Source organism: Apteryx rowi, unplaced genomic scaffold, assembly GCF_003343035.1.
Source record: "Apteryx rowi isolate R43461 unplaced genomic scaffold, aptRow1 scaffold_0, whole genome shotgun sequence".
NCBI classification, from domain to species: Eukaryota; Metazoa; Chordata; class Aves; order Apterygiformes; family Apterygidae; genus Apteryx; species Apteryx rowi.
The window spans coordinates 1,159,812-1,182,916 of record NW_020447195.1 but is presented as its reverse complement, the minus strand read 5'-3'; the positions used below and the strand labels follow the sequence as shown (position 1 = coordinate 1,182,916).

At 53.2% G+C, this 23,105-nt stretch overlaps 1 protein-coding gene across 2 annotated transcripts in view; it reads right to left on the bottom strand.

Annotated features, from left to right (window-relative positions):
- Positions 1-8,064: 8,064 nt before the first annotated feature.
- JPH2 (junctophilin 2) overlaps positions 8,065-23,105 on the bottom strand; it is a 36,028-nt gene continuing 20,987 nt past the window's right edge. Inside the window, exons 3-6 of one of the 2 annotated variants that reach the window (XM_026056203.1) lie at positions 14,539-14,657; positions 10,389-10,675; positions 9,783-10,328; positions 8,065-8,145 (exon numbers count right to left, since the gene is read on the bottom strand). In XM_026056203.1, the coding sequence (XP_025911988.1) occupies positions 8,065-8,145; positions 9,783-10,328; positions 10,389-10,675; positions 14,539-14,657 (1,033 nt within the window). Of the gene's footprint in view, positions 8,146-9,782; positions 10,352-10,388; positions 10,676-14,538; positions 14,658-23,105 lie in introns of both variants that reach the window. The other variant, XM_026056210.1, reaches the window with a different exon arrangement.

Here is a 23,105-nt window from a genome sequence, read left to right as displayed (position 1 = left end):
CTCCCGGGGCCCTGCTCCTCCCTGCGATTGCTCAGCACTTGCTCTTCAGCCCTCTTCAAATCAAGGCATCCATTTCCAGAAGTGATGCGCAGCTCATCAAAGCTTGCCAGCCCCCAGGAGCAATCCGAACAGGGAACAGGTTAATAAAACAGCTTGACAGTTTTCTCAAGCGCTTGCACAGCAGAAGCACTCTGCAGTGCTGAGAAGTGCTTGCCCACCACACCGCYCCCATGCTGCGGGAGCTGCGGGAACCGCAGGGGTCGGGGCAGCTATCCCTCCCGGACAGGAGCTCAGGGCCCTCACTGCTGGCACGGAGCCGGCATCGCTGCGCCGGGGCATGGTCCTCCTGGAGCAGGTGCCCACGGCAGGGGAAGCAGTTGCTCCCCACGGCCTTGGTCTGCACCCCGCATGGCAACTGCGCACCAACCCCTGCACTGCAGGACCAGCTGCTGCCACCCTCCATATGGACGCGGTGTGGGTGGCTGCTCGGAAAAAAATAGGATTACAGGAACTTCTTCCAGCTGTGCTTATGTCTCCAGACGTGCTGAAAATCTTGCTGGCCAGGGCATTGGTTGCTGCTGACAGATCTGCGGGTGCTTCGTCTCCATCCCAAGCACGACAGGGGTGGAGGAGGATCCGTTCCCCAGAGGAGGCGGCGATGCCAACTCTCATTGCCCGATACCATCAGGCATTCAAAAGAAGAAGTGTCTCTCTCCAATGGGCAGCATGGAGGATTTGCAATGCTTCTCAGACAGAAATAGCTCAAACCAAGCCAGCTGYGCACCATGCCGACCCCTCTTCGAATGCCTCACACGAGCCAGCCCACAACTAGCGCTCGGCCCTGCGGAGGGACTGACTGTGACCCTGGTGGCTGGTGGCTCAGGTCGCTTCAGCATTTCTGGTGGACGAGGGCAGGAGTTATGTTACAGCCTTGGGGCCCCTTGCTGCCCCCGCAAGGCCCCGTCAGCTGCAACCCTTCGACTCTCCGGCTGGGCTCGGTGGCCATTCTCCACTGCGTTAACGCTCCCTCGGGCCTCACTGAGGTCTCCTCAAGGATGAAGGTGGTGGTTTAGAGCCAGCTCCTTCCCAGCTCTTGGGACAGACAGATGGACAGCAACCGCTCCGTGGTTCCCACGACCTGTCTGCTACAGGGACCACTTTTGCCCCAGCTCTGGTCCCTCCTCTCGCCCAAAGACGCAACCGGGGATGAGGGACAAGAGCTGGGATTGCCTTCAGTGTCCAGCTGCCCTGCTGCCCTGCAAGGGCGGTGGAGGACGAGTCTGGCTGCCCGGGCAGGTCACTCTCGAAGGACATGGGGTCTCAGATTGCACCCTTCCCTCCACCTCCCACCACTGGAGACTAACTCTGCTGCCCTTCGGTCACAGGATCAGGCTGGTGCCTTTATCCTGGTTCTCACATATCGGACACCTCGCTCCCCCCACCCAGGGACATGTGGCTGGGAGCAGGGTGGGGGGGACGTCACCCTTGGAAGCAGCAGCTCCCCAGGCAGCAACCCAGCATGGTCCCCCCCCACCCCAGGGAAGGGACGTGCTTTCTGTTTTACAATTATTAATATTTTTGAAGCAGTATGTCATTGCTTTCTCAGTAAGCCCGCCTCTCTCCCTGCTGCCTCCACCCAGCATGGAGCAGGGCTGCTCCATTCATCAGGCTGAGATTAATGAGGTGCCAAGGGCTCAGGTTACCCTGCTGCCCCCAGCCACCTCCTCGGCTCCATGAATGAGACGCTGCCATTTCTTCTGATACCAGGAGCAGAACCAGCCCAGAGGAGAGCCAATCCACAATTTAATGGAACTTATCTCCTTGAGTCCCCATCAGAGGGTGAATCTTCTGCCAGACCACCTTGTGCCCCGCTGAAGCCAGCTGGAAGTGCCTCCTGCCCACAGAGGCCAAGCCTGTGCCCTTCCAGCCCCTCCGCACCACCAGGCTTCGTTCATGTTGGGCGCTCCAGAAATAGAAAAGGGATTGAAGGTTTCGGCTATTCTGGATTCCTCAGTCCCCCGGACCCAAGCAGCCCTGGCGCTCGACGGCGCTCTCCTTTCCTCCCCCATACACTGCTCTTCCCCCGGCTGCCGTTTTCTTGCTCCTCATGGCTGCCTTTCCTGTCCCTTGGGTAGGTCACTAAAATATTCAGGGGGCTGAGGTGGAGGACGYGCTCCCTGGCAGAAGGCAACGGGTGGTTGCCCACAGGTCTGCCACAGCTCCAGCACCACCAGAGGAAATGTGGGTTTTGCCCTGCTGGGGCAGGTTTCCCAGGAGGCTGCACCACCTGCTTTGGCCCCAGCAGGGCACCCAGCCCACGGCCCGAAGCCTGGAAATCAATGCACAACACAAATTTAAGGCACAGAGGGAGATGATTGCTCCCCCGAGGAGCAGCTGGTGCTGGAGGAGCAGGCAGTGATGCCCAGTGCGACCGCAGCCTCGCCAGCAGCACCGGGAGCGGTGTCCCCCAGCCGTGGCTGCAGCGTTGCCCCCCGGAGCGCGATGTTCCCGCGGGGCCGTCTCGGGGGCCTCATCCCCCACATCCCACCGAGGCGAGTGCCGGTGCCCCGGTCCAGGCTACATAGCTGAGGAGAAGTAGGGGAGGAAAACTTGGTGGGGCTGCTGCCCCTCACGACGTGCTGATTTTGGTATTTTGTTTGTGTGAAAAGCTAGGAGTGAAGCTCCAACAGTTTTGAAATGTCCTGCTTCAGTATTTTTTGAATGCTGAGTTTTGATTTTTTTCATTATAAAAGATATCCCATTTTTTTGTTTCTGAAATGCTATTTCCTGTATTGTCATATAATACCTAGGAGACAGGACTGAAAGAAAATACTTTGATTTGGTCAAAAGGAAGGGTTTGGCTGGATCAGATGTTTTTGGCAGAAGAGTTTCTCTTCACAAAGCAATCTGAATTTTGGGGCTTTACTGTGATTTGGAACAAAGCAAATGTCAAAATCAGGAAACCTCACAAGGCAAATTCTCAAAGAATAGCTGTGCTCTCCACTGCTCTAGGAAATATTTTGGAAGAAGTGTGGGGTGAAGATGAGGATTACACACAGAGCCCAGTACTGAGCTCAACTCTGAGCTATTTACAGGTGGATATTTTACCTACACACACTTGGCTATCTAACATGTCTATTCAAAGGTGTTTTATTATTGCTTTTTATTGCCATGTACACAATTTTGGGGCATACAATTAATTCGCACAACTGTGCAGTTAACCTTGTGCATGAGCACAGGGTGCAGAGCCCTACACTATGTTTTTTATTACAAGAATCTCTTGCGATAATGCACAGAGACCTTTGAGYTTCCTTTGTCTCCTGTACAGCAGATGATTGAAAGGATGGGACAAAAGGAGAAGCATGAATTTTACTGTCATAAACAGTGAAAAAGTAATAAAACAAATTAACCATAACAGTCCCTACTACAGGCCTCTTTCAAGCAGAGATAACAGTATCGGGGCACCGCTGGCTGTCGACATCATTGACTGTTTTTGATACCGATGGGCCTTGATGAGTATTGATTTCYGTACRTATYGCAAGGGCATGACATCCATAGCTAGCATGGGTATCTCTCAATCTCGAGAGGCATCGCGTCCTGTTGCTTTTCCTTGTAGCCCCGGAGAGCTGGAAGACCCGTGGGTAAATCAGTGACATCCTCAGGGAGTGGAGGAAGGGGTAGGGTCCAGGGGTCCCCAGAGGGACGTGGCCAGCCCATCCTGCACTTGAGCTACCCTCACACAACAGGTCCTGCAACAAAAGTAYCTCCCTCCTTAGGCCCTCTTCTCCTCTGTCACACACATGCACCACAGGTTATTTATGAGAGAGGGTCTGTACTGGCGCTTGCTTGGTATTTATTGCAAGAGTTTCCTCGCCAAGGCTGGCTTGGGCTGGGCTCCTTTTGTCCACCGCACAGGGGTTGCTTGGAGAGCACAGCGGGATTTCTGAACTTGTCTGCAAACATCTGGCACCAAACTTTTAAAAAGCCAGAACTGAAAACAATTCTCTTTGAAAAGCACCCCTCTAATAACAAAAAAGCAGATTAGAATAGATATTAGGGAAAACATAAAAATGAACCAGATCCCACCTGTCAGATCCTGGGCCATGCGTTTGTGAGCTCTCCTCTAAGACTGGAGTGAGTGTGTTGACCCAAAAAGAAACCTTGAGATCCTCTGGCAAAGGTCCACCTTAATACAGTGCGCAGATAACTGTTTATTATTGCACATAATCCAGCAGAACAACTGACAGAAAACTCTGGACAGTATTATACAGATTGTAGTAAATGACTTGCAAAGTCTGTGATGAAGGTACTTTTTGTGAAGAGTGAAATATATCTGCATCTTTGTAAGACCTGAAAAGTTTAACAMCATATCCTAGTCAGTTTTGAAAGCATGCAGTTTGAGGTAAATTTGTTATTCCGCATCTAAGAACACAAAATCCCTAAGGGGCTATATATTTATTTATATATATCCATATCTCAGTGCCATATGGATATATTTATATGTCACATAAAAGCAAATCTACCTACTTTTCTCAGAATGTTCCTAGGAGGAAAGCWCATAACTGAGTGCACATCACATGCATACAAAACTGGGATGGGATGGAGGAATTGCCTTAGTATTGTTGAAAAAGACCCATTTTTGTGCTTAGTGATAAATAAAGGCCCCTCAGGTCTCTCAACAGAAATTGTATTGGTAGTTAATGAAAGCAGCTRGCATATCAAAACTGCAGAGCTGGCAAGTGAGTGCCAGCAAACAGAGGTAAAGCATCAAAGGCAATGGAGCCTGGGGTTTGCAATACATTTATATTTAAGAAAAGAAAAAGAAAGAAGCAAACTGCTAGTAAACTATGCTYTGTGGAAGTGTAGATGATGCTGCACAGCTTTTTCAGGACTGGTACAGCCGCATGGCTTTTAGAAAGGGATCGCATTCACTTCTCCCACAGTTAACACCATATATTTGCGACTGCGGCAACATTCCTGAGCTAAATAAGGTTAAAAAATAAACTTGGTTCACAAAGAAAAGTATTGAATTATTCTCACTCTCTTATGGCATAATTAGAGCAAATAAATTAGGCAGGTTTTGCCCTCTGTCTCCAGGCAGTGTAAACCCCTGCCTCTCTGCCGCATCGTCTTTGAAATCCTTTCAGATTGGCATTTGGAGCAGACTGGACATCTGTTTTTTCCTTATCCATCATTTCCCCACTCTTTCCAGTCCCTCAGATTTTCTCAGCCAGTCCTGTGCTGTGGGACTTCAGGATACACAGAGGTGCACAACTGACTATAAATAACATTTCTGATTATCTTAAAAAGGGATATAAAATACATATTGCTTTTAAGAAGAAGGAAACATGTCCAAGCACTCAGCCTCACACTAAACTGTAACTTCATCTGTGCTGATTTTCTAAGCTCGCACTGCTGAGGATCAGAGSAGATCAGGGTGGAAACCTCTCCTTTCAAATGTCGCTCTCTGTCGCAGTTCTTGGGAAGGATCAGTGCGTATTGCCAAGGCCTCTAAGTCTCACACGCAAGAACGGCAGCCAGAATTTCCCCTCCATACTCGACCACCGATCAAAGTCTGGCTGCTGCATACTTTTCAGCCCAACACCTGGATACACTCAGGTTTCTGCACCTTTTTGCTTTCAGGAATAACCTAACCACTCCCACGACGGTAACCCTGTGTGTACTGGCTGGAAAGTCAGCTCACTGCCTTGGTGAAACTGCGGCCGGGACTTCAACGGGGAGGAACCTGTGGATGTGTGGGCCACTTTTCTGTGAGCCACCTTCTTTTAATTATAACTCACACCGTTTTCATAGAAAAAGGGGAGAAGGGGTAAATTCAGCACATGTATTTCCTTTCCAATTACAGCGGGATGTAACCTGCGGCAAGACGCTCCTGCAAGGACAGCTGGTGGTGGCAAGAGGGAGCTGGGAGGGTGCCTGGTCTCCGCAGGGCCCTGTCTCCTTGCAGCGCTCCCCGCTCGCGTGGGCAGCCCTGGCTTCACGGGTCCCACGGGCCCGCACGGCGCAGCCCCCGCCTGTGGCTCCTCTGCAGGTGCATCAGGGGATCCGGCTGGAGTCTGCTTACACTTCAACAAGTCCAACTTCACTTGCTCCCCCTCTCAGTCCTCTACACACAGAAAACAATTCCAGACGACAGGGAAAGGGAAGGCTTTTTGTTCAGCCCTTTGGGGGACTTCCGAGTGCGGAAAGCTGCTCTGTCCATCCCCAGATGTCGTGTGGCTCTMATGAGTCATTTTGGTTGCTGTATATTGCTTCATCTCCAGGACACGGATGATTTTCTTTGGGAAATCTCCGACACTGAGTCAACCAAGGGAATTAAAAAACACATCTGAATGTGCATGGATGAGACCTTCTCACTCATTTTCCTACAGCTATAGATAAATCCCTCATCCCTGGCATGGTAGGACAGTTGATGGCTTTGGTGAGAACAATTTAAGGCAACTGCTATTTCATACAAATAAGAGAAGGAGGCTGAAYTGCAGAAATCCTGGCTTTTTCTTGGTAGATCACAGAGGCCAGCCACAGACTGGGAGCAGGGAGGCTGAACAGATCTTCAGGAGATTTCGTTTAAGGTTCATATTTGCAGTGCAACCTTGGGATCTCAAGCCCTCCTCTTAGATGTTTCCAGGTGGCTGAGAGTTTAATCCCTGCCAAGGTCTGTGGTCTCCATCAGCAGCAATGCCTATTACAGACACAGATGAATGGAAAAGTCAATAGGAAGTGAAACAACGGCCGCGTAACCATCCCTGACWACCAGAGTGCTGGGAGAGGAGGGCACTCCGCTTCTCATGGGGCAGGCTGCTCGCTGGCCCTCGTGGCTCGACCCCATCCTTTGCATACTGCAGGATGTCTGTGGACAGATTCGGTTTGAATCTGAAATCAGACCCTTGCAGAAAACATTTAATAAATGGTTGGCATGTTTAAACTAAGTTGACCACTGAGATTTGCTGCTGATGGAAGACTAGAGCAACAAAGGCCTTCAATTCATTTCCCCCAAGGCTTTCATCCATGCAGTCTGAWCGGGGATTAATTAGACTTAAGAAAGCAGTGTCTTACTGAGTAGTTTTATTCCCCAGGAGACCCCAGGGGAAGGCAGCTCAGCATCCCGACAGGAGCTTAGGAGGAGCCTCTTGTGTTATGTTCARGTGTGAGGACCAAGGGTCAGGTTCAGCCTTCATGGGGCTTTTTTTTGCAATATTTCAGCCCAAGGTGACAGAAGCCTTGTGCAAAACCATGACACATTCCTGTGTGCAGGAACCACCCAGGCAAAAGAAACCTCACAAGTTTTCATTGCCGCCAAATCCAGATGTAAACCATCATCCTAACTCAGGCAGAAGACCAGMGCAAGCTCCAGTTTAATCCGAGTTAGATACAGATGTCTCAGCTCACATTTACATTAAGTAACATGGCTGCATAATGACAGTGGCAGAACTAACACAAGTGCATATTAGAGCTGCAAATTTCACATTTGCGCATTTTCTTTATGTTCCTGTCTTGCTGGGCTGAGTTCCAATAAATATTGCAGTGCATGAGTTACCTGGCAGCAGTGGCCATGGAACAGCAAATTGAAAGTGTCTTTTGCAGCATATTTGCAGAAAAAAAAATCAAATTTAACATCACACATTCTTGCACTGGAAATCTCGCTCCATGAATCAGGTCCATCCAATTGAGGGGGCAGAATTGTACTGTGGGACTGTATCCAATCAAAACAGTTCCATTTTTTAATTTTGAGGAAGTTATTTTATGAAGACACTCGGGAAGTATACACTGAAATTACTCCACCAATCACTCTTGGAATAGACAAGGGATAACTGAGAATCTCAATGCATATGCAGGCAAATTACAACCAAAGCAGCGAAGTAGCACCTCCTGAATAAATGCCTGTGCCCTTCATCATCAGTGCATCCATCAGCGAATGATTTGCATTGTCAGTAAAGCTAGTCAACCATAAAATGCCTGCAGTGAAGTCTACAGAAGCCCTCAAATTGGGGATAAAATCTTGTTTAGTTGTGTTTGCTCTTCTTACCTTGTCTGAGGGGAACATCATGTCAAAAAATGTACAAATAAGATGGCCAGGCCAATGTTCAATAAGATGACCATGCAGATCACGATTGTGTTAGGTCCCTGAAGGAAAAAGCCAAAACAAAGTATTATACACAATTTTCCTGATTTCCAACCAAAGTATTTCCAAATAGTGCTTTTCTAAAGTCACATCTAAATGGACTGCAAGRTAAGACTGCAAGATGAGAAGCGGCAGGCTAATAAAGTGTAAGGCTTTACAGGTGTATTTGACAACAGCAAAATGAATTACAGTGATTAYTTTTTAAGCCTGGGAAATCAACCTGTGATCTGATAGCACAATTCAGCTCATAAGATACTCCTACTGCAAAAGAGGAGAAGGGAAAAAAAGCAGCTTTTTTTTTTTCTGTCCTACATTTTCCCCCAAACTTTTCACATCTACACTGTTTGGAAAATGGGAGGGAACGGAAGAAAAGGGTGAAAAATTTATCATAAGATGTCTCTTTTCCTCAAATTTTGAAATTCCAGATTTACCTCATTGCCTCCACCAGGGAAGTGCTCACTGCAAAGGGGACAGGGAGGATGAACTGTCCTTTAAACGTCCTCCCCAGATTTCAAGCGATTCTCCAGACCAAGCAGCATGGGAAAAGTTGACTAGCATATTTCCAAAATCCCCGAGGACCCCAGAGAGCTCAGTCCGGAGATGACGCAAATAGGGTGCCAGCTTTTTGGTCTCCTGACCAAGCTCTGCGACCCAGCCGGAGCTCTCTTGGCCGCACGGCTGCACGTTGATTTAGCACCACTGTTTCCCATCCACCGACACAAGGGCTTCGTCCCCGCTCGCGTCCGGCCAAGCCGGGCTCTGGGAGGGCTACGGGAGCAGGAAGCGCAAAGCAGGGACRGGCCAGGGAGCATCCCGGCCCCACGCAGCCTGGCTGCTCCCCTGTTGTATCGTACAGGGGACGTGTCTCAAAGGAAACACGGTTACAGCTCTCCCAGCGCAGGAAGGAAGGTTAAAAAAAAAAAACAGCTGGAGAAGAGGAAAGCTGTGTTTTAGTGACGACAGGTTTTCTGCGGTTGTGTGACATTGCTCGATGTTCTCACGCTGCCCAAGGGCCAGACGAAAACAGTTTCCGTTTCCTGCTAGGTGAGGCGAGGGATGGAGCCGGGGCAGGGTGCAGATGCCACACCCTGCGCCCCAAACCAGCCTGGCAAGAGCAGGGACATTTCTTCAGAAGTTGTCACACTGTTTCCCTGGATGGCAGGGGCACGGCTGGCTGGGAGGGGATGGGAGAAAGAAGAAAGTCCTCCAAAAGGCTTTAGGAGCCAAGAAGAGCCCCTGGGAGCCTCTCCGGATCACACCGCCGCCCTGGTGCTCGAGGGAAGCCCTGGCGGCCCCTCAGCGCCCGGCTCCTTCGTGGAGGGCAGCGCGCTGCCCAGGTGTGCCGGGGCAAACCGGCAGCAAGGGGYGGAAGCTCCCCGTTCCCCCTCTTGCCTGCGCTGGGAGGGTATCAGTGGAGCGGGGGAAAAAAGCAATTTCCCTCTTAAACCGAGAAAGGACCTGGGACGCTGCAGAGATGYCTGCCTAGGGGCCAAACCGCGAGCCCGCCCCGCAGAAAGGCTGCCCCACGTCCCCGGGCGCTGACCAGGGCGGCGCGGCACCCGACCCGGCCTCAGCCCCGCGCCACCGCCACCGGCCGGGCCACGTGCCCCGTGGCCGGGCAGCCACCCCGCAGCGTCACCTCTTCGCACTCCTGCTCCTCCGGGGCCACGGCCGCTGCCACTGCCGGGGGGGGCCCCCTTCTCGCCGCCCCCTTCGGCTCGGCCTTCACCAGCGCCTTGGTCTCAGTCTTTCTCTCGGCCGCGGCTTCGGCCCTTGCCGGGGGCCTGTGCTCGGGGCTGCGGCGCTGCCTCGGCTCCTTGTGGCGGGGCTCGGGCCGGGCCTGCTCCTGCTTGACCTCCGTTTTGGGCACGGGCTTCTCCTCGCAGGTGGCGGCGGGCGCCCCCCCGCGCCGCCGGGCGTCCCCCGCGGCCTCCGCCTCGGCTCTGGGCTCCGGGGAGACGGGCTTGGAGGGGGGCTTGGGCTCGGGGAGCGGCTCGTCCTCATAGTCCGCGGGCGGGGAGACCGGGGAGGTCCTCACGGCGTAGCTGTGGTAGCCCTTGAAGAGCTCGACGTCGGGCTCGCGCGCCATGCGCTGCAGCGGTTTGATCTCCATCTGCTCGGCGGGCGCCCGGGCGCCGCTCGGCCGCCCCGAGCTCTGCGACGGGGGACGGCTCTCGCCTGCCGCCTTCCCCCCCRGGCCCGGGGCCGGGGCCAGTGTCGGGGCCATGTCGGCCGGCGTGCCGGCCCGGCTGCCCTCGCCGCCGCGCTCCTCATCCCAGCTGCRGGGGCGGAGGAAGCCGTCCTTGGGGGCGCTGGACTTCGGCCGCTTGGCCTCCGGCGGGGTGGCCGCGGGGCTGGGCGCCGGACTGGCCCGGCGGCGCRCCGCATCCTTCTCGTGGAGCTGGGGGCTCTCGGGGGGCGTGGGGGGCGGCGGGGCGCCCTCCGGCCGGGGGGGCTCCTCCTCCATGTTGATGGCGTGCTCCGCGTTCTCCATGATCTCCTGCAGCAGCTTCCTCTTCTGGTACTCGGGGCCTGGGAGGGGAAAGAGAGACGCTCAGCGGGGGCCGATGCGCCGGCTCAGCCCCCGGCCCTGCGGCGTTTGGGGCAAGACCGCGGCTCTCCCCTTCCCGGCCCCACGGGGAGGCTACAGGATGGGACGGGAGCTGGCGGACCCCGCGGTGTGAGCGAGCGCCGGACGGATCCAGTCCCCCTGTTCCCTCTGCCRTGGTGAGCGTGTCAGCATTTGGATAGAGAACAAAATACACTCCCCTCCCGACTCCACTTTATCCCGTTACTTCACTTTCAGCTGCCTGTTCCAGCCTGGACATGCCCCCCTCCTTCAGAAACAGATGCGAGTGTCTCACACCACGTTTTTATAGCTGCAAACTCATTCCGCGTCCTTCTCCTTCAGCCTGATTAAAGGATGTGACCAACTCCCAAGTGACAGGAGCGAGGGTGGATTTTCCGCTGTATATCCCAAACCAGAGTGTGTTTTCAGAAGGGATTTCCCACATTACTGGCCAGAGGCGCGGATGCCCTGCTCATGCTGTCCTCCATGGGAAAAGCTGAAGGAAAGCAGGCAGGAGCTCCAGATGAAAATAAAGAAACAGTGAAAATCTGCAGCCCTATTTTTTGTGGCTTTAAGTCACATAGATGGATTATCCTGGGCCTAAAGAGGATCAGGCTCCCACCTAAGCTTTTTTATGGCTGGGAAACTCTTCCACGTGGCTTCTTTGGTGTCTAATAGTGTGGCTGAGCACAAGCTGCACCCTTTCCCGTAGTGAGGAGAAAATAGTGATTTGGGTGTCTTCCTCTCTCCAGCCACCTTTGCTAGAAAACCTGTCCTTCATTCCTCCCTGTGGGAAATGCGGGGCTGGCCGTGAGAGCATGGGCATTTCACAGACCTTCCCTCCGCACTGACCCTGGCACCCCCGAAACAGCAGCAAAATCACCTGGCACCATCACACAAGGTGATGCAGGGCTTCAGGCTTCATCCTGTTCTCATCTCGCATGCTGACTTGTCAGCTCTTAGCAACGTTTGCCATCGCCTCAATTATTCACCTATCATTAAACCTTTTCTTCTTGTTAACCCTGGGCCATGTCCGCAAAGCAAATCACAGCCCAGCTGGGGCCAGGGAAGTCAGCCAGAGCTTGGTGATGAAGATGGCCTGCTCCCTGAGGCTGGTTGGGAGCAAAATCCACCAGAACAACTGGGCAAATTGTGCTGAAAAACAGCTGCACKCAGTGCCCTGTGCAGAGGAACCCACGCTAGGACAAGGGCTCTGGGTGTCCTGCAATGCCCGTAACAAACAACAGCAATGAGGGATGATCACAGGCTCCTTAGGGACAAGGTGGGATCACAGAGCAGCACATCTGAAAGCAGAGAACCAGCTTTTGAAAATGGCTTTGGCCTCATTCTGCTGAGCCCAAGCGATGCCGGGGGAGTGGAGGTATGGGGCTTGGTCTGTGCTCCTGAGCGGTGCAGACCCTGGACCATGCTGTCCCCATGGCCTGGCAGCTATCCCCCTCCTCTCCATTCCTCCTAGGACTGGAAATTGGAGATGGGTGCTTCATTCCCTCTAATAAATCAATGGTGTGATTTGCCTGCTGCTAATGGGCACTGCCTCCCCTCGGAGGGGCAGTGGGAAGAAACAGGGGATTTATTTTCGCTGCTCTCCCCTGCCTGCACGCTCCCGTCAATCAGGAGGCGACCCATTCAGGGCCATTTATTTCTGGCTGCAAATAGATTATTTGGAAGCCATTTCAACAGTTGTTCAGTCTCCTCAAAATAGGCTGCCTGCAACTCCTGGCTCCTTGCTATCAGCTGGTGCTTTCTTCTCCTCCTAAATAATTCACATCAGAAAAAACCTGCTTTCCTGGAGGGCATTGAACAGCCCTGATCCTCTTCTCCTCCCCACCCTGTGCCTCGCCACCTCCACCTCCAAGCCTGACATTTCAGCGAGGACTTTGGCTTATATCACTCCTGCCTAAATTGTTACTGTTGATACCCTAAATGAAACCCAGGGCTAAATGCTTATTAAAGAGCTGAGGCCCACTGAGCAGGGCTYGTCCTACACCAAAAGTGGGGACAGCTGGGGGAATGTATCTGCCCAACACCATCAGGCTCTCCGAGCTGTGAGACCAGCTGCCACCTGAGTCCTAGCAAAATCCAAGGTGGATTATTGTATTTTTTCATGGATGGTGCAGCCTTCCAGGAAGACACATTTATCTTTGTTGAGCTCTGATCACATAGTAAATTTTGAGGTTAAAAAGAATCATAGGAGAAAAATTTGTGCACCAGCAGGTTACATGGCCATTGAAAGAGGCCAGGACCCAAGTGAAGCTATACACAAAAACACTGAGAGGATTCAGGCACCTGAGCAGCAAAGACCCGAAGACAGGCTGGTCCAGGCATTTTGCAAAGACCATTTCAATTGTCTCATTGAATTGCCATGGGTGGAAAAAATAAACTAGCTATATGTCAAAAACCTCCCATCAGGAATTCCAGTTTCCTTTGCCTCTGTGCTATAAATACCCCAGAATGCAAAGGGTGAACGTGGAGCCGTGAGTGACAGCTGAGGGGCTTATGCTAGGATCAAATGACGTTAGCTATTGTTAAGCGAAGTGTCACACGCTGGCTCACACACGTGCCAAGGCACTGCGGTGTTTCCCAGCTTACAGCCAGCTCCAGCAGAACTCGCTGTGCTTCAGGGAGACACAGGCAAGCCTCCAGGGTGACGTCTCCCAAGCCGCGAGAGCGCAGGACGAGGCAGGAGTGCAGGGAATTTGGGCAAATCAGTAAGCAAGACTCTCTCCAGGCTGAGTGCTGGGAGTGAGCCATTCCCATTTCCCACYGGGTGCCCTGTTACCATTATTTAGCACCGGAAACCTGGAGGCACTGAAATCAAGGCAGGAGTAAGCAGCAAGTTTTGGTGAGTGGGAATCAAAACGGTGGGATCCTGTCCCCAGTTTCACCACTGGCTAATGTATTGCCCTATGGCCCGTTGTGATCCTGCTGCGGCAGCCCYGGGGCAGTTGTTCCAGGTAACAAAACCAGATAATAAGAAAGACAGGATACAGACACAGGCACCTGGAACCCTGTTTTCTGCTCTATTCCTATTTTCCCTCTCTGTAAAGAAAACTTTCCAGGAAGAACATATCTCCAGCTAGCTAGGCCTAGGGAAAGGTATTTCATAATGCTGCTTCTAATATTATACTTCCAATCTGCTAAAGCCCAGTGCTTGATCTCATAGAAGGAACCTCACAAGTGTTTTTACAGGCAAATAATTAGCAGTGACGCTATTGAACAAATAGGAACTTAGAAAAATAGTATTTTGCATGAGCAACTTTCTTACAGGATACCAAAGACACTGATTAGCTCAGTCTGATCATACCCTGGCACAGTGTGGAGCCCCACAGGATAAGGAATATGAGTCAGCTGTGCAAAGCTGTTCCAAGAAAAAGCCACGTCTGCTCACGGGACRTATCAGCAGGAGAGCTGCAGATAAGACCTGAGCTCACAGCTCTGCCTGCCTGATGCTGGGAAGGCTTCAGCCAGACTTGGCTGACCAGGTCAGGGGCAGACTTTCCATGCACAGATTGGAGAGGACCTGGAGCCAGCTGAGGTGGGTAAAAGGTATGGGGAACACAGGGAGAGGCTGAGGGACTGTGGTGTTTTCCTCCAGGATGTGTTGACATATTCCAAGAGGTAAAACATTGGTGTAAGGAGGACAGCAATCATTTGTAGTCCATGTGCAGGGGGACTGGCTGAGCTTGCAGGAGAGCAGATTTAGGATAGACAGGAGGGAAAGCCCTTGAGATATAAAGCAGGGGAAGCATTTGAACAGACTCCCTGAGGAAATTGCGAAAGCCCTTTTAGATGCTTCTAATCTTACCTGGCTGGTAGAAGTCTGGAGAGAGCTCCCTGGCCATCATCCTGGCTATGCCCGACTCGTTGTTAGCTGCCTGGGCTGCCTGCTCGGACCCTTCAGCCTTGGCTTTGGCATGTGTCGTCCTGCAGAGACAACAGGGGTGACAGTCAGTACCATCCCAGCTGACATCATCCTGGTTTGAGCACAGGCCACAGTGTCAGCACCAAGCAACAAAATTAAATCAGTCCATCTGGCATAACCAGATAGAGGCTCTTCTGCTGAAGCCCCCAGGATGACTGCGAAGGCGCAGGGCGGTTACCTGCCGGGTCTGAGCACTGTGTCTGCTGCTGCAGAGGCAGCGGGTGCCTCTGCGTGGCTGCGGCAAGGCGTGCAGGTCGCCCCGACGAGCGACACCGAAGACTGAGCAGGTAGCAYGCAGAGCCTGCCTGCTGGAACTGAAAACCCAGCACTCGAGGGCAAAAGACAACGTTTTCAGCAAATAAGGTGCACAAATGCTAAAGGCTAATATGTCTGTGAAAGTTGCACTTAGCCATGCAAGGAAACGGGGCAAGTATATTTGCAAAGGTGACTGTGTTAGGTATTGCAGCTAGGCAGCAGGGATTGCAAACAGGCTTGCCACTGCGCTCCTGAGCACTGAAAGCCTTGCTCAGAGGGAGATCTTCAGCCACAAACTCTGAGAAACTGAGGCTTGGTGGTGGCCTGTGGCATGCGGTGTTTTCCAGAGCTGCCCCCAGCGCAGGCACGTGGCCCTGGCAGCGAAACCCAGTGTGGCGGAAAAGCCRCAGACGAGACACAGCAGCTGGACAGGCCCCCTCCATGGTGGGCACCTCGCGGACCTTCTCCATCCCATCCCATCGCCCGGCACGGCTTCAGGGCACAAGGCCAGTGACGGGGACAAGGACGCAGCAGCTGAACACTGCCAGCCCTGAGCTGTCATACGTAGCCAGCACCAGCTTAACTGCACGCGTGCCCTCTGCCCAGCCCCTGGGGATGCATTTTATCCTGAATCTCTCTCCTGCGGCTCTCCAGCAAATGACACAGCTTGTCCACGGGCTCCTTTCCTCACCCAGCCTGGGGAGCTGTTCTCGTCGCAGGAGCTGGGAAAGGCAGGGATATCTCCTCCGTCACAACCTGGGGCCCTGTGCCTGCTCCCCTCCTCACGGAGCGTGCCCTCCTCGCTCCATACAGCTATCCRAGGTATTCAGCACCGGCTGTCGTATTCCTCAGATGCCTTGCACCCGGGACCCTGTGATCTTCGTGCTAAGAGCGAGGCTCACTTTGCGGCCCAGCTGCTCGCTATCTAGGAGGAAGCTGACTTCAAACAGCGAAATARCACCTTAAAATAAAGGCGGGCAGAGCACCGTGTCCCCAGCTGTGTTGTTCCACCTGTGGCTTGTGGAGACCTGCTTTCCCAGTGCTCTCACCGACGTGTTTCCAGAGGCTCCCAGCTTCTCCTGCTCTGAACATAATGGAGCAAACACTGGCTGCACATTCAAAGCCRCATTATTTTTGCGTGGACAGTTATATGTGCAGTTAGCAGCCTCCAAACACCTGTTCACTATGAATTACAACCTTTAATGTGGTCTTCTGATATCTGATGAACTATTCAAATGACACCCAATGATCTTTTTCAGATTCAGGTTGTATCTGGTGGTGTTTTACGACAAAAAATGAAGAAAGATGCAGTTCTTGCCCCGTAACTAAAATTCTCTGAAGGAATTTTTGGACTGACAAAAGTCAGCCACAATACCAGGATTCCTCCTTTTGCACATCAGAGAAATGCAGTTTGCAGACGAGAGCAGCTTTAGTCTGAATACTTTACAGGTGCAATGAAAACTGATGGAAATGCTGTTGTGAAACCGTTACAAGATAGAAGATATATATATATATATATATATACATACACACACCCACACAATTCTAGGTGTGGGGAAAGAATTACGTTTAGGGCATCAAACCCAATTGATAGGACTGGCAACAGTGTGACTTGATGGGGAGCCAGAAACGCTGTGCAGGGCCCTGTGACAGGGAAGAGGGAGCAGAGCTGCTCTGTTTCAGCCTGTCTCGCTCCGGGACGCTATCCCGGTCTGCCAGAGACATGATTCACCTCTCTGCCTATGCTGGCGCGTTATCTCCCCGCTTTCTCAGCAAGCCGAGCTGGCTGGGATTGCTGTCATTCTTGGTCTTTTCATCCAAAATTATTACAGCTCCTGAAACACCCAGAGAGGTAAAGYGATGAGGCAGAAAACAGCAATCTTAAGCCTCTGCTTGCAAGCAGGAGGTCTGAGGCAGTTCAGAACAGAGCAAGCACCTCCTTTTTTGGTAGTATATAATCAGCRTGTTTAATTCCACTATAATCTGGCAGGGGCCAAGGGGGATGTTTCTGTGCTTACTATGCTGGGGGAATCAGAGTGGACTCGGCACGTGGCATCAGAGCCCTGGATGGGCCTGTGGGCTGGGGCTCCCTCGAAGCCCCTGGCACGGGGAACAGCCTGCCTGATGCCTGCCTCCAAGCAAAACACACTCACGAGCTCATCCAAGGTCTCCCTGTTTCATGGATGGGGAAGCCATAGCACGGAGGGGGCAAAGCAACTTCTCCCGTGTCCCCYGGGGATAGAGGCAGGTCTCTGGGGAGAGACCCATCCTGTCAATCTTGGYGTAGGAGATTCATCATGTGGAGATAAAACCCTCCCTTTCAACCACTTGCTGAACATTTGCTTAATGGACRCTTCCCACCCAGACCAGTAGCCACCAGGCTCCTGCTGGGAGGGGAGGAGCAGCTCCTGCRAGCAGAGGGATCCTTTCCCAAAGGGGACTTCCAAAAAGGTAGTCTGGGAGCCGACACGGTGTTAGCGACTGCCCCCTCCACTAGCAGGGCGCAGAGCRGGACTCGTGCCGATGCATTACCAAACACGGGGTGCAGAGAGCTCCCGGCCGGCTCTGCCATTGCCCAGTGATGGGAGTAAAGCAGAGGAGCTGCCCAAGGGCGCTGGATGTGACACGGCAGCTCCTGATTACACTAATCTCCTGGAAGCCCCTGTCTGGGAGCTGGAGATTTCCTTTCCCCCAGAGAAGCTGGTGGATCTTATCTGGCTGCTGCGTGGAGCTTAAGTAACGCACCTCCCGCAGGCAGAGAGGCAGCAACGCCAGGAGAGGCCACGGCCGGGGCTGCCGCGGCTGCTCCAGCGATGCCGYGGGTCCTCGTGAGCTGCCCAGCTCGGAGGAGCTGAGGTGCCGGTGGCTGCGAGTCACCGCAGCCGAAAGCCCAGGGGGCTCCGCGATGTGCCGCCTCGGCAGAGGCGGGCACGAGGCCAAGGAGGCCGCGGGGCAGCTCCCGAGCCAGCGCCGCGCGAGGCAGGAGCTGGCGGAGAGCCTGCTGCCCTCTCCAAGGGAGCGAAGGAGGACCGGGCTCGGCGCTGGGGCAGGGCGGGGAGCAGACACCGTCCAGCTGGCAAGGCAAGAAGGACTGGTAGCTAGTCCTCCGAYGCAGTGCGGCCAGCCTGAGTCTCAGCTCCCTGCGCCCATCGCAGAGCTGGGACTGCAAATCGGACGGCATCTGACTTTGGGATCCCCCCTGCTCTGGAAACGTGAGCTACTGCAGTTTTGCCCGGTCCACTTGCTCTGTGCGACACGCCTGACCTCTGCTCTCATCCTGCCGGTTGCAAAGCCCTCCAGAAGCTCCTTGTTTTGGGGGAACTAAGACCAACACAGCTGCAGCGTCAAATCAGGCAGCTCCGCGGCCCCACGCGGTGGCCGTGCCGGCCTGCYGGCAGAGGCAGTGGTGCAGCGCGGGCTGCCCCGAGCCCTCCTCTCCTCTGCCTTGGGGCCAGGAGCCTCGTCCCTTGGCAGCGATGCTGACACCCTGCTCTGGTCCCGCTGACACTTAGACCATCTATTAGAGAGGCCGCCGGGTGACGAACATCTGGGTCGCGGAGACATTGCGCTGCTGCCCGTGGCCACCCAAAAGCTCTGCTGAGGAGTTAGTCACACGGTGACAAAGCACAGCTTGCAAGAGAGGGCCCAGCTGTAATAACAGTAACATCCAACTTTTATAGAGCATTTCTGGATTTATTATTCATTTGCGTGGCTGGCAGCGCCTGGGAGCTCAATGCAGAGAATAAACTCAGCCTCAGCTGCAAAGAGGTAGAGAAACACCAGCCGCTTTTCATATAAATTCAACACTTTTCAGGCAGCACTTGAGTTGGGGCCACGTTTGTTCATTTACCGCTACACGTGCTGTCAGCCCTTAGCAGGTCACAGCCTGTGCTAAAACAAGCAGAAGGGAAAGGCTGAGGAGGGAAGAGGGAAGGGTGAAACTGCAGCAGGACGAAGACTTTTATAGCACCCAGCAGCAGGATTCAAAAGCGCTTTTGCAAAGCAGCGCTGGAAGATTAGCCATGAACATTAAACATGTCCAGCGGAGAACAATAAATACGAAGAGGGGCCTTTTGAAACCAGCGCCAGAGCTCCCTGCCCCAAACGAGACCCTAAGGGCCAGGAGGAGGAAGCTTCCTAATTTCATCCTTGACTAGCTCCCCTGGCAGCACAGTTAAAAATAGCTCTGGGGAATTTTTGGAGGGAGGAGCGCTAGCCCCACACTGAGACGAGGAGGAGGCACGTACGTGATGCACGCAGCCCACCGTCCCAGCCTGCGGACCACGCTGCTGTGTCTTACTCCTGCAGGATGAGCCGGTTCGCAGTGATGGCTCCGGGGCCACTGCCTCCCCGGGCAGGGATGGGTCGAGCCGCCGCCGCGTGGGTGGGAGAGGGAGGGTTAAACGTGTCTGCCGAGTCGTTTGCTCCTCTGGCACAGCTCTGACGCTCTAATTGTTTTTGTATTAGAGTGCGGACAGAGCACCGCTCCCGTCCTTCCTGGCCGTCTCCCAGAAACACTGCCCAAATCATTCCTCTGACTGCCACTAAAATCCCATGTGGATACACGAGCCGCAGCTGAGCACGAGCCGCAGCTGAGCACGGCCGCTAACAGGTGAGACCCAAAGCCAAGCCCGTAAGCCCATCTCTTTGGACGGTTTATGTGGTTTTGCACATCCACATTGGATTAGACTGTAAATGAGACTGGAATTAGTAGAGAATACTGCAAATACCAGACAGGGCTGGGGCRCCTACAGGTGCAGAGATGACCTTGTAGCTAGAAATAGGGGAAGASCTCAGCTCTCTGCCCAAGCTATTTCCCGTGCACATATTAAGGGAAAGACAGATGCACCCAGCACTGTCCTTCCTTCTCCAGTACAGACTGGTCGCAGGTTTCTGAGGAAGCAACACGTGCAAGAAGGAAAGCAGAACTGCAYGCACGATTGCTGCCACGTCCAACATGGACAAGTGCCTGTGCCAGCGAGCCAGCGGTTTGCAAGAGGTCCCTCTCACCGCATAGCCCTGCTCGGCAGCCATCGCTACGTGCTGTGCTCTGAGCACAGCATAATGCAGCACAGGAACTTAAGCAAATACAACATGCTTCCAAAATCAGGTTTGTGGCATTTTGCCCTTCTGAAGAAATTTAAGAGGAATAATTTGTCTTGGCAGGGACATTTGTAGTACTCAGGGATACAAGGAAGGATGCAGAAGTGCTTTTGCTGATGTTAACATGGTCACTTCTGCGTCCACATTGCAGAGAGAAAGGTCACACCAGCTGACCAGAACAGACACGCTTTCTGGCTTCTCTCTTTTCAACACCGTCTTTGTATTCACGTTGCCTCTATCCTTGGGGCAGCCTCTATCCTTGGGGCAGCCTTTTCCTCCTGCTCAGTCCCAGTCCGTCTCTCTTTTGCATCTCCCTCATGTCTGCCTCCGTACACACGTAGATACTAGCAAACCTCCATCACCTGCTCCCCTCRTTTGCCTGTACGTGGTCCAAGGCACTGCAGCCCTTCTCAGTCCCTCGCTTGTCCCACGGTCAAACCCACCTGTCTATCCTGTCCCAAGGGCTTCCTGCCCTGAGAGCTAGATGTCCGCTTCACCATCCATTCGCTCTTTTTGTCCTGCCATCTGTGCACACGGTATTCATCCAATTTAGACTCTGCCATCCCTGGGCAGGGTCTTTGCTGGTTTGCATTAAGCACTTTGCACCTGCAGGGTATGATCTACATAATAAATTACAGCATAAATCAATGCAAACCTCCTCCTAAAGGAAACACCCCCACATCACTAGAAAAGAAATCCAAAAAGATAAACTACCCTGACCTTGTGGAACCGCTCTGCCTTCCAGTCTCCTTTGCCATGCAAACAGCTCATGAAATACCCTAGGATTTTCACTCAGTGTATCAGCACTTACTTAAAAGCGATGGCACTACGTAAATACCCAGGCTACTTAGCTGGATAAATAGGACCTTTTCTCCTTCCTTTCAGCATAAAGGGCCCTGCACAGCCATTCGTTTGGGAGAAGAGCATCCTTTTCTGCAGAGCGCTGCAGGAGCACAGGCCTGGCACTGCAACCTAACAAGCTCAGCAAGCATTAGTCTTTATGATTACTTGGTGAATTTTTAAAATACTGAAATGTTATCCTCGGCTCTAAATAGCTCAAAGCCRCTTGCATCTTTCACCAAAGGATACRTCCCCACGGCACAGTTACAGTGACGTTAATCTCACAGCCGACAGATCCGCAGCTGTCCTCAATAGGACGACTACCCGAGGATCCCTGTCCCRCACGGGCGAGACTTGCTGCTTTAACTTTGTGTGGCTCATCCCGCTCGCTCCGTGAGCCGAGCGAGGCAGGGAGGGGAGCAGCCGTGGCTATGCCGGCCTGCAGCGGGGACGCGCTGGGATGGGATGGGACGGGACGGGACGGGACGGGACAGGACGGGTGGCAGCTGCTCGGCTCCTTCAGCTGCAGCCCCGGCGCGGAGACCTCGGATTCCAGCCGGCAGCTGCCCAGAGCCAGCTCAAAATGGGTCGGAGCAAGCCGGGGCCTGCCGGCGCACAGGGCTGCTGGCGGGAGCCGGGGCGGGCGGCCCCACGCAGCCCCCGGGCTACAGCCCTGCRGCCGAGGGGTGTCGGAAACGCAGCTCCGTGCTCTGCTTTTGCTCCTCCTGCTTCCACAGCCGTGCGCGGAGAGGCTGGAGCCACCCACCGGGCTGGGAGAGATGTCATCTCTCAGCCTGGCTGGGAAGCACCTGCGGAGACCAGCAGCAGAGAGAGCTGCAAGGAAAAGGGGGGATTTGCAGCTTACAGCAGGACTCCCTCCTGTCCCTGATTCCTGAGCCTGGTCCTGCCTGGGGGGAGCAGGGAGCGGGATACGGCTTGCCATGACTGTGGGACACGGCTGAGCACGGAGGAGCGAGTGACCTGCTTGTGGTTTTGATCCCCTCTTCAGTAGCTGCGGGAGCTGCACAGTCTTGGGACTATGCACACATGCCGCTGATTTACCGCAGTTTATACCGCAGCGTAACGAAAGGGGCTCGGCTAATGCTCTGGAGACCCTTATTTAACTAGCTACTGCGGCAAGATCAAAGCAGCCTGCTTATCCCCCGATAAATGCATCGGGGCTTCTTTACCTGCAGGCAGGGTCTGCCAGCCTTTAGCCCCCCGGCATACCTGTGCCTGCCCACATGTACCAACACTGAGCTGACCTAGGCTGCCCCTTGCCACGGGCAGGGGGGAATTAATTCCAAATTCCAAGAAAATAGCAAGGCAGCARCGTTCATGCATTTCACGGGAGCCCAGGCTGACCCAGCAGCTCCTGCTTGGCCACTCTTGGTCCGAGCATGTTTTACCTGATTGCCAACCTGCCAGTCAGCTCCAAAATGGTCAGAAAGGGTTTTCTCCATGACATTGTTTTTTCCTTTAAAAGTTTTAGCAACTTCTAACTCAAACGTATTTCAGAGTTCAGCAATCCAGCCCAAAACTCAATAGGCTGAAAAAAAGTGAGGAAATACAGTATTTGCTTTGCAATTTTTTTTTCCCCAGCCAAAACTGAAAATCTGGAGTTTTTTTGAGGAAATGAAACCAGGCAGACTTCTTAAAATATTGCATTTGGTCAGAAGCCCAATCATTCATCAAAATTAAAGGCAGAGGAATTTTTCTACCAGTCCTATGGGGCTCCCGAGCTGCAATTCACAGATTTGAAGCCCAGAAGTAACAATTACGACAACTATGCAGTGAGCTGAGACAGCTCCCAGACCACCGCCCAGGCCTGCAGCACCAGCATCTTCAGCACGTCTGCGCCGACAGCTACTGAGGACACGCAGGAACGATGAGCCGCCAGGTCCCTCTCTGCCTCTGCGAAAGCTCAGCAGGCCTTACAGAAGCAAAACTAGAAAAACTCATAGTCGGGAGGCCAAAGGGCTCTGGCTCTGTACCAGGGTTTTTGAAAAAATGCACCAACCCCCCTCCTCCGGGCAGAAACGGTTTCTGTATCTCAGATTTTATATTTAAATTGGACGTTTTACTTAAATATATTTTATTTTTAAAGATAAGCCTATTTCACATTCCACTGAAATGACGATAACCTCTGCGCAAAGCCTGGTTGAAACAGATGATTTTAAACCACGGCATTTGGACAGGAGTCAACTCCTCCCTGCCCTGCACAAGAGCGGATCAATTGAGCAAGAAGCTAC